Source organism: Kogia breviceps, chromosome 7 (genome assembly GCF_026419965.1).
Source record: "Kogia breviceps isolate mKogBre1 chromosome 7, mKogBre1 haplotype 1, whole genome shotgun sequence".
Classification (NCBI taxonomy): Eukaryota; Metazoa; Chordata; class Mammalia; order Artiodactyla; family Physeteridae; genus Kogia; species Kogia breviceps.
In genome coordinates, this window is record NC_081316.1 from 36,277,498 (window position 1) to 36,289,691 (window position 12,194).

Sequence of the window (12,194 nt, forward strand, 5' to 3'; positions counted from 1 at the left end):
ACTAATAATAATAACTAATAACTAATACTAATAAACGAGCTTCTTATCCTCATCTCTAAACCTGTTCTTCTTCCACGTTTCTTTGTCTTACAAAACAGTACCATCATTCTTCAAATTGTAAAAGCAAGAAACCTTGCAGACACCACTGTGACCTCTTTCCTTCATCTCTCATTATCTAATCCATGCTCAAGTCCTGGCAATTTTACCTTCTAGATAGCTCTCAAATACATCCACTTTTCTCCATCTCCACTAAAACTGCCTTTGTGCAAGTCACCATCATTTCTTGCCTGAGGTACTGTAATAGCTGACCCATAGGCCTCTCATATCCACTCTGGTCTCCCTAATAGTTCTCCACAATTCCAACCATGATCCTTCTCAAGTGCCCTTCAGGTCATATCACTCTCTTTAAAAAACTTCAATTATTTCCCACTGGTCTAAGGAAAAAAAACAAATAGCACAGGTGCTAAATGATCTGGACAGTTTGCCACCCTCCTTCAGCACTGGTCTACATGCACCAGCCATGCTGGGCTTCTTTAAGTTCCTTTTACTCACCAAGCTTCTGACCACTGGATGTCCTTTTTTGGTTTGTTCTTTAAGAACTTTTAAACTGAAATATTATGTACATGCAAAAAAATAGAGATTTTTTTTTTAGCCAATGTGAGAATCATTTACTTTAAAAATGTTCTATTGAAGAATACAAGTATAAAATATATAACACACACATAAAAGTGAGGAAATCACTGACTTGGCACAGTGAACTTCTACAAAATGAACACACTCAACCACTACCTAGATCAAGATACAGACCACTCTCAAGACCCCAGAGCTTCTATTATTCCCCTTCCAATCCAATGATTAAATCCTCCCACAAAATGTAATCACTACTCTGATGTTTATCACCATTATACTAGTTTAGCTTGTTATGGAAATTTAAAGACAGAAATGTTTCTGTATTTGGCTTTTTTTCCTTTTATCATGAATGTTGTATTCATGAAATTCATCCATGTCATAGTGTACAGTCAAGATCACCCTTTTTTCCCATTGATGTATATATTATTCCATAAATATACTACATGTATTTATCCATTTTACTATTTTTTTTTTTTTTTTTTTCAGTATGCGGGCCTCATTGTTGCGGCCTCTCCTGTTGTGGAGCACAGGCTCCGGACGCGCAGGCTCAGCGGCCATGGCTCATGGGCCCACCCGCTCCGCGGCATGTGGGATCTTCCCGGACCGGGGCACGAACCCGTGACCCCTGCATCAGCAGGCGGACTCTCAACCACTGTGCCACCAGGGAAGCCCTCCATTTTACTATTGATGAATGTTTGGCTTACTTCTAGTTTAGGGATCTAATGAGCAATGCTGCAATGGACATTCTTGTACATGTCTTTTTGGTGAACATATGAAGGTATTTCTAAGAGTGAAAAGGTTAAGCCATACAGTAAACATGTGTTGAGCCTTTGTAGCTACAGCACATAGCTGAGTTTTATAGAAGCAACTTAGCACAGTACCTTTGCCTCATCACTCTTAGGCGTTTCTTAGAATATTGGCATTAGTATGATCCTTTAAAAAGATCCGACTATGAAAAACTTCAAACATATACACAATTATAGAACCTCTGAGTACCTATTACTTATATTCAACAATGACCAGTATTTGACACATTTGCTTCATCTATTCTCCCGCTGCCCCGGGCCCCTCTTTTTGCTCAACTGTCTTGAAGTGAATGCCTGACATCATGTCACTTCTCCCCTACCTACTTGTTTACGACTCTAAAAAACATGAACATTTCCTTATATAACTGCAATGCCTTTATCACATATAACCAAATTCTCATTAATTCTTTGGTATTATCTAATAGCCACAAAGTGAACTTTAATATCTGTCTCCCCCATTAATGCCTCATGAATAGAGGCATTAATGGCTTATTACTATGTTCCCTTGCAGCTATATTACTATAATGCCTTATATATTGCCTAATGTCTATTATATTACTATAATGCCTTGCAGCTCTTAACACATAATACTATTCAATAACCAGTTCCTGGAAATAAAGAGATTTAAGTATTCTCAACACCATCTAAGCCTAACTCCAAAGGTTCAGGTTTCAGAAGAGAGCAGAAAGTTCAGGAACAGGCTCTAGACTGTATGGTTATTCATTTAAGTAGAAACCTAAAACTGACTGTAGAGGTGGAGTCTCACAATTAGAAATGCTCTCCCTCCGAGACATAAAATTTACTTAATGAAGCCTGTTAAAATATATACCAGATGTCCCACTAAAATCTATGATTCAAGTTCAAGACAAATCTTACTATTTCTAAGCAGCACAGATGTGTTTTAATAGTTTCTTTAGTTGATTAGCTTTGCGAGGTCAAAATTACGTCAATTTACACCCAAAAGTACTAAGAACTGATTTAATACCAAGGAATGAGTTTAAAATTAGTAGGCTTCGACTGTCAGAGATTTTTCAAAAAGCTGTGAAAGAAGAGTTAAAGAACACAACTGCAAAGAGATGGGCTCATTTTGATGTTTCTTCTTAATCCATCAGAAAAATTTAAAGCTTATTTAAAGCGTAAAATGAAAACAAGGAGTACTATGAGTACTCCTTGAGAATCAAGAAAGTTTGAATGGTAAACACTTTAAAGTTTCTTTTAATAACATTTGCATTAGGCTTAAAAACTGTAAGTCAAGACTTGTTCTGACTCCATCCAAAGCTAAATATCAGTGCCTCTTAAGTATATGTTTCTACCATTTATCAAGTATATCATTTTTTTTAAAAAAAGAAAAAGATAACAAAATGAGAATTGAGAGGCAACATATAATTTATTTTCAGTTCACACATTAACTTTTGTTTATTTTCATTTACTTTTCCTAACTTAAAAATAATCCTAAATGTGTAGACCCAGATTTATTTTCTAGATTGGGCTTTTAAAATAATGCATTCAGGGACTTCTGTTTCTAGTAGGGTATGTTTGCTAAAGACCCTCTCCTTACTCTGATGTAACAACAACAAACTGGGTAAACTAAACAATTATATTTTTCACTAAAAGCATCAAAGAGCCTTGGATGCAAATAAGTCTAAATAAACTATTTCCAGAGAGGAATGAGCCCTTCCCAACTGAGCAGACAGAAACAGTTACTGTCACCTGAGAGCATCTATCCAATGATGGGGCAATGGGTGGGCAAAGCAGTAAAAATGCCACAGGCACAAGAACCCTGCTGGGATAAGGAAAACTCAACCAATTTTTGATGGCCAGGTCTGGGCCAGTATGGTGCACTGGAATTTGGAGAATCCTGAAAGGGATGGCTAGTCATCTCTGCAAACTAAGAAGGTAGATAAAGCTGGTGCTTGTACGACAAAACATGGAGAGAGGTTTTCTTGCAGTGTTTAGATCTCAAAGCCAAAAGCATCTGCAACCACACAGTTCACTGTCACCATTAGCATGGTATTACTATTCAGCTCTCTGCTATTCCACAAACTCTTGCCCAGAAAGATGAGGTGGTTTGTTTCAGGCACCTCAAGAAAACCCATTTATATGAACAATAAACTTTTCAGCTAATCCTGAGAGTAAATACGCACCACCCTCTTCTCAAAAGCAGATGGCTCAACTACACTGTTTACTCTTCAAAACTCACTCTGAAACCCACCCCTCACTGTGTCTACGGTCACCTGAAAAAAACAGTGCTCAACGTGAGAGTTGTGAGTTGTTTTATTTGGGGCAAAATGAGGACTCTAGCCCAGGACACAGTGTCTCAGATAGCACTGAGGAACTGCTCCGAAGAGGGAGCAACTAATCTCTCACGAAGATTAGTGACCTAATCCTTGTAAAGGCAGACAGCAAGTGACAATTTTTAGTTGGCACTACCAATTCTCAACTAGATCATGAACTATGCCAAACCCAGATCAGGATCTTTCCTCTCCCCTCTAATCCCTTGATCTGCTTTGACAGACCCTCTGAAAATCAGATCTCTCAAACCTCATAAATATCCTGACTCTGTTTTCCTCCCTAAACTCAGCTTTATTTTGATGGTCTTTCCAAGAAGTTGGCAAGAGGGAGAGGGGCCTAATCTTATGCTCAAGTCACAGTAAATTAACTGCAGTGGTACCCAGCCCTGATCAAGCTCAACTCCAGATTAGATAAAAGGGATCAGGCCGTCATCCTAGCTACCAGACAGAGGTAAGGGAAGGCCCGTCTAGGAGAAAGCATTACTTACATAAGACTGTACTATCTTTTATACAATGTCTAGCAAAAAATATAAAGTTATGAAATATGAGAAGAAATAGGAAAATGTGACCACAGTCAAAAGAAAAAAGCAACAGAAGTAGAATCACAGGTGGCTCATAGAATTAGCAAACAGATCTTAAAAGAATTATTATAAATATGTTAAGGAATTTAGGTAAAAAGATTGACCAAAGTGGTTAAAAAGATGAAAAATAATAACTCAATCAAAATAGAAATTTTACAACTAAAAAACATGATATTTAAAATGAAAATATTTATTAGCGACCTCAACAACAGAAAGAATACAAATGAAGAAAAGACCAGAGAATTAAAAAATAAGTGAATAGAAATTATCCCAAAATGAACTTCCTACATGGCTACCATACTTTAGCTTTTCTGTCAATCTTTTCATCCTTTGAAACAGAATAGGCTTCCATGTTTAAAACACAAATCTTTTTTTTTTTTTGAGAGGTAAAGTTTATTTTCTTCATCATGAAATCTTGCCTGTAAAATTTGATTACCAACTATAATTTTTCCACCAGAAAAATACCTCACTTCTGTGCTCCCAATCCCAGACTACCCTCTTAATATCTCTATATTCCTATCTTTATTATTCATACTAAAATGTTGTCAGTACCTGTTCTCCTCTCACTTAAGTGCCTTTTCAGGACACAGTATAGTTTTGTTTGTTTTGTCTTGTGCCCACAGATTTCGGACAAGTATCTGGCACATAGTCAGCATTTAATATTTGTTTAACAAACTGAAATGTCTGTTAATATAAAATTTTACATTATTATAAAGATTTTTAAAGTTATGATAAAAATTAAATAGCTCTCAAATGTCACTGAACTCATATTTATGCACTTGTATAAAATCCAAAATATAAGAGGTTTTTAAATACAAGTATTGAAAAAGTCTGATATTTTCTATTTAATCCACTGGTTCATCTTTAACAACTGCAGTAAAGGAAAAATGGCTAGAAAAAATAATATTCTTTGTTAAATGAGACTTAAAATCATATTAAGGAAAGTTTATACAAAATGAACACTGCTGTACAGTCATTATTCCAGTGCACACTAATAGAGAGGTAGAATAAAAGACAGAAAATATAATGTTGAAATTAAGATAGAAAAATGATTGCTTGAAGAGATGATGTATCAAATTAAAAAAAATCTTTACATGTCAAAGACATTATGTATGTGAGCATGTAATCTGACAAAACCTTCTTAAATATTTTCATTCTTAAGGTAAACAACTCATTTTTATATAAAAGGAAGTATGAGAAGTCATTTAATGTATACCTAGGATTATGAAAAGGATGCTTGTCTATATCTTTAAGGAGTTTATACAGACAGATGCCAATATAAATGCTGCTGGAACACAGAGTAAGAGAACATTACACAATTACATAAATGACATTAAAAAATAAGCCATAACTCACAAGATAAAACACACTGGCTCTAAATTGTATAGCCTTAAATCATTTGCTTTTTGATCCATAAAAACAATGGACTTTATTCTTCATTTACTGCAAGGTTAGACAGGCTGATATGATAGATAGGAAGCCAGTTGCTAACTAAAGCTTTGTATCTCATCATAAAAGCAAAGGTGATTTGACCTTAACTGTCAATAATATCAACTGATACAGTAAAAAATGGTCAGAAAATTGCTATGCATGTGTTACTAGCATTAATTGGAAAATTATCCTTCAACCATTATAGACAACCAAGACTCAAACATTTACATATAAGTATCACATCATGTTAAATATTCCCCCAAACATAGTTTGCTAATGCAAAACATTAAATTAGAAATGCTATCAAATTTCTTCTGGGCTGTATGTGTGTGTGTCTCTGTGTATGTTGGTGCGGGAGACTGCAAAGAAAAGATATTTTTCCATTAAAGGCTCCAACACACTTGAGAAAGCCATCTAAAAGCACTATCAGTCTATAGCACACATGCGATCAAAATTAAATTCAAAGAGGGTGTTCTAAGCATCTTGTTAGTTTGAAAAATCCAGTTTCCTCCAATATTTTAATTAGGCCACAAATTTAGAATCTCATTAATAAATAAATGGTTATGCAAAGATTTCAAATGGGCTTAACTATTCAGAGAAATCGTCCATCTTACTTTTAGCTATTCATTCAAGTTCCCAGCACAAGAAAGAAAGCATTTAATGTATCTGAAGGTTTGTACTTAGCAGTACAAAACTGGATATCTTTTCCTTCACTCTAAGAAAGCCACACCTCTTCCTCCCCAAAGTAACTTTCTCCATCACTTTATCAGGCATTGTTTTTTATTTCCCATATTTCCATTAATTCTTCTGATTATGTAATGGAGAAACAAAGTTCCAATTAGGCACTCATCCTCTTAATACCTTTGTTAATGGATTATTCCCAAGTAACCAGGCAAAAAATCTAAAAAGTAGCTGCAGAGACTAGGCTTGCATAATAGCTCCAGACGGCTGGCAGGGGAGAGTGTAAGGAGCTGGCACAACGTCAAAGAGCAAAAGACAGCTGGAGCAGGTACGGGTGGGTGGTGGGAATTCACAGACAATGAAAATGTAATACACGCATTAGGCCACAAATCTTACTCATGTCAGGCTCATGTTAGAGGACGCATACTGGGAAGGAAAGGAAGGTTTTAAGAAATATAGATGATTAATCAAACAACTATAAGGTTACTCTGAAAGGGTGAAGAAATAAAAATAAAAGCAAAAATAAACAAATGGGACCTAATCAAACTTATAAGCTTTTGTACAGCAAAGGAAACCATAAACAAAACAAAAAGACAACATACAGAATCGGAGAAAACATTTGCAAATGATGTGATTGACAAGGGATTAATTTCCAAAATATACAAAGAGCTCATACAACTCAACAACAAAAAAACAAACAACCCAATTGAAAAATGGGCAGAGGGCCTAAATAGACATGTCTCCAAAGAAGACATACAGATGGCCAACAGGTACATGAAAAGATGCTCAACATCATTAATTATTAGAGAAATACAAATCAAAGCTACAATGAGGTACCACTTCACACCAGTCAGAATGGTCATCATTTTAAAAATCTACAAAATACAAATGCTGGAGAGGGTGTGAAGAAAAGGAAACCCTCCTACACTGTTGATGGGAATGTAAATTGGAGCAGTCACTATGGAAAACAGTACGGAGGTTCCTCAAAGAACTAAAAATAGGGTTGCCATATGATCCAGCAATCCCACTCCTGGGCATATTTCTGGACAAAACTATAATTCAAAAAGATACATGCACCCCAATGTTCATAGCAGCATTATTCATAATAGCCAAGACATGGAAGCAACTTAAATGTCCACTGACAGACGAATGGATAAAGATGATATGGTGCATGTACACAATGGAATACTATTCAGCCATAAAAAAGAATGAGATAATGTCATTTGCAGCAACATGGATGGATCTAGAGATGATCATACTAAGTGAAGTAGGTCAGACAGAGAAAGACAAATACCATATGACATCACTTATATGTAGAATCTAAACTATGACACAGATGAACTTATCTATGAAACAGAAACAGACCCAAAGACATAGAGAACAGACCTGTGGTTGCGGGGAGGGTGGGGGTAGAAAGGGATGGAGTGGGAGGTTGGGCTTAGCAGATGTAAACTATTATATATGGAATGGATTAAACAACCAGGTCCTACTGTATAGCACAGGGAACTATATTCAATATCCTGTGATAAACCATAATGGAAAAGAATATGAAAAAGAATGTGTATATACATATAACATATATATACATATATATGTTATAGATATATACATTCTTTGCCGTACAGCAAAAATTAACACAACATTGTAAATCAACTACACTTCAATAAATTTTTTTTTAAAGAGGTCTTTTTTAACTCTCAAGGATTAGTAATATCAAAACACAGAGTAAGTCTAGGAGTTAAAGACTTTAGCCTATAATTTCAATTGACCAAATCATTTCAGTTATTAAAAAGCAGAATTAGAAAATCTGGGATAAACAAATGGGAAGAATGAGATTTTGCTTTTCACCAGTTAAATGAACATAATGGGTGCTTAACGATCATAAATCTGGGATTTAGATACTTAACTTTTCAAAATTGTAAAACCAATTTCAATGAAAAAAAGAATTCCTCAAAACATCAAAGAACACAGTTAAACTCATTTGGATATAAAATAATTATTGGCTCAAAATGAACTGAAAAAATTTTAAAGAAATCATATAATCTTTTGTATGTCAATCTGAGCAAAGTATTGAAAAGAATCAGGTTGAAGAGTCAAAGTTAACATGACTATAATCTGTTTCACACAGTTTCTGACAATACAGTTTTCAATACAAATTTTAATTCTGAAGTTATAATTAGTATTTTTTAAACAATATAATTAAATTTTAAAATAATATATTTATATCATAACACCTATGTAAATTCATACCTTCTTAAGTAAAGGCCTACATTTTATTAACATTCTGAGTCTCCCGGTAAAGGCATATATTGTTACCTTAGTATGAATATACATTTAGAAATTATTTAAGAAAAAAATTACTATATTTTAATAACATTTCTGGCTACATTGTAGGCGTTTTCACATATTATCTCACTAATAAATGTAACTAGTCTTCTAGACAGAAAGGATTATTAACATTTTTCTTAAAGCAGTGGATTAGTCTGAGGTACAGATTACCTAAGGTAACTTGAACAAAGTAACAAACTAGTGAGTGGCAGAACCAAATGTGAAACCAAATTTGTCTAACTCTTCTAAAGTGCATACTTTTTCTATTATACCAGGTTGATTCTTTAAGGAAAGGTAAACAATCAGTTTCTTCATTATTTTCCTCACAAGAATATAAAATATTACACCAAATAAACATCTTATTTCCATCTAAACTGAGTGTTTAAGAGTTATTTGGAGGAGCAGGACATTAATTTTTGCCGATGAAGATAAAGTTGAGTGCTCTCAGTTAATTATATGATAGGTAATAATGAAGAATCTATAAAGAAAAATCATTCTGTAAACATGGTTCCCTAATACTTTCTCTTCTGAACTAAACTAACTTTTTTGAAGTCTACTGACCTATGAAAACAGATCTATTCGACAGTGTAACAAAGGCAAAGATGGACTGTCAAAGGCAATAGTCTTTTTCATTTATCACAAGCCTGGTAATTCATTAGCCTGCCAATCAACTGCACTACTAAAGAGATCTGTGAAAGTAGAATGAAATAGCTTACCGTGCACAACGATGTCTTTGTGATTTTTAGGGTAAAATCTGAAGAAAACTCCAAATCTGAGACACATGTCGTATGGCAATCTATATGCTACCCATTAAAAAAGAGTGGAGGGAAGAACTTAGTAAAAATAGTAAAAACAAACCCAGAAACAAACAGGTAAGTATTCCTTCTTTTTTTTAATGCAAAAAGGATTACTGTAAACCAATGCTTTGCCAACTTTAATCATTCACACCCCACTTTTGGGATTATTTCTAAATTTAAGGGCTACTAGCTCTATTATTCAGTTAATTTTTCTTTAAATCAAATTATTATTTTTTACTTAGACTTCTTATAAGAATAATATATATCAAATCATGGCTCTGTTGTACTACAGTTTTTTCTAAGACACACTAAAATACTCTCAAATAAAAAATGTTTTCCTGTGTTCCAACTGAAATCATTCTGTATACATTTACAATAAATTATGTGTGATAAGTTAATATTTTTGTAGGAAATGCCAAGTTGAAAACATGCTATTTAAAAGGACAAGGTGTTTCAGAATTCACTCTTGTAAGTGCATCTGAAGTCTGTTACATACTAGGAAAAACCACAACAATTCCAACCAACGAGCAAAACCAACTACGAAGATTCACTTCAGGAAAAAAAAATGGCCAAATATCCTTATTTTCTTATTCTGCCCTACCTAGTTCAAATCCTTCTCCATTTCACTATGGAGAGTAGATGGACTCAGCTACAGCAGTGTGACCAAACGATGCTGTAAAGGCTGTCAACATTTGACTTACCATGAGTAGGTATACAGTGAACACAATTCATATGACTACCTGAGACATTACTCTATTTTAAATAGTTTGAGAAAAATTTTAAAACATTACAACATGGCTGCCTTTTATTTATAGGAGGATTGCAGAACAGAGAACATACTATATTTATGTAAACAAAGAAAAAAAGAGAAAGGGTATATATATATATATATATATATATATATATATATATATATACACACACACACACTTTTTAAACACCTTTGTTTATCAGCCCTAAATTTTCTATTTCAACTATTTTATTTATTCATAGCATTTTTGGCATTAAGCAAAGAGGTAACTAGAGAGAGAAATTAGCACACCCACATGACCCTCCTCTTTCTGCTCAGTCTTAATGCTGAGTTGGCTTACACCCCTACCCTGAGTCAAAGAATCCAAATAAATCCCTTACACTCAGTATTACCAAGGCAGTGAACAGTCCTACAGTCACTAACCAGGCTGTATTTTTTTTTTTTCTTAAAAGCTGAATGAAAATTTAATCAGCTTGTTGTTGTTGAGAAACTTTATATGTGTTAATTTAAAATAGTTTATCAATTTAAGAAAATTAATGAACACTAACTGAATATCTACTTTGTGCAGAGAACAACTATTGATACTATGAAAGTAACAGTGGACTAAAAAAGAAGAGACAATGTTCTGAACTTAACACTGAGCAGGCTATATTTATTTGATGATACAACTGAAACAGATAAATTAAGAAGTCTTTTAAAAAAGCAATAGGACTTTCACTCACTGCAAAGTTATTATTCCACCCATGTAAATTCGACATAGCAAAACTGACAATAAAACTAGAGATTAACATGATGAAGAGTAAGATTAAAACACAAAAGTAATTAACTAAGCAATGTGAACAGAGTAGGGTTTTAGTTTCATGGGCACAGTCACTATATTACTTAATCTGAAAAGGCTGGAAGAAATCTGAATGAGAGAAGTTGTGTGAAACATATATGAACGAATAATCTGGCTGTAAACGAGATGCTAGGATAAGGCTAGAATGTGCTGGTGAGGCAGAAATGACAATACAGCAGGACTTTTTGTCTTCACTAAGCCAAAATAAATGATTCAACCCTTCAGTATAAGGAACTTCAATATATAAAGAGAAGCGATTCCAAAGGGATGACACAGTGAACTAGCAAATATTATGACATCAAGCTGCTTTAGATTAATTAAAATAGAAAGAATAATTACTGTTTTGAAGATACATATATAAAATCAATATATTAATTTGAAATACTAAACGCATAAATGAAAGCTAAGAAAAACAGCCATACTGTTAAAGAAAATAAAATTAGTCAAATACCTACCTTAATACTACAGGGGTCTGAAATAAGAGTCTTTGGATCTAAAACTTCCACCACAGCTTCTGGAATAACTGCTTTCTTCATGCAGGACATGTTGAAGCCATAGACATCATCCCAAAAAGTAATTCTATCAGCATGTTTATTCATATCACTTACTGCCACAAGGCTGATAGTGCAAATATCAGGGTAGACTGTAACAAATAAAACATCCAACAATTTAGCATTATCTCTCTTTATAACAAAATATAATTTTTAAAGGCTAAATATAAATATCAAATCCAACAGTACAGACTGCTAGCAAATGATTACTAGCAGCGGGGGATTAACAAAGGTGTAGATCAGAGAAAATAACCAAGTTCCACGTTGTAGCCTCTTTAAAAAAATAATAAATAAAAGATTTCTATTACTGTGATGGTAAGATAAAAACAAAGATTTCAATGATAGGTTCCCACTCAAATTATTTAAAAAGGATGGACACAATCCTGAAATAAATATATTTGTTAACATTAAACATGCTGACTGTAAAAGAGGTACTAGATTTTTACTTTAAATGTTCCTCTGAAATGTGAAGAGGCAAATCCTTTAAAAAGGTGTGTTGTGTGATAGAA

At 33.9% G+C, this 12,194-nt stretch overlaps 1 protein-coding gene across 3 annotated transcripts in view; it reads right to left on the reverse strand.

Annotated features, from left to right (window-relative positions):
- The window catches only part of PRMT3 (protein arginine methyltransferase 3), a 140,955-nt gene that overhangs the window by 40,303 nt on the left and 88,458 nt on the right, over nt 1-12,194 (reverse strand). For all 3 annotated transcript variants that reach the window (XM_059070158.2, XM_059070159.2, XM_059070161.2), the window contains exons 12-13: nt 11,590-11,777; nt 9,465-9,551 (exon numbers count right to left, since the gene is read on the reverse strand). In XM_059070158.2, coding sequence (XP_058926141.1) covers nt 9,465-9,551; nt 11,590-11,777 — 275 coding nt within the window. The remainder of the gene's footprint in view (nt 1-9,464; nt 9,552-11,589; nt 11,778-12,194) is intronic.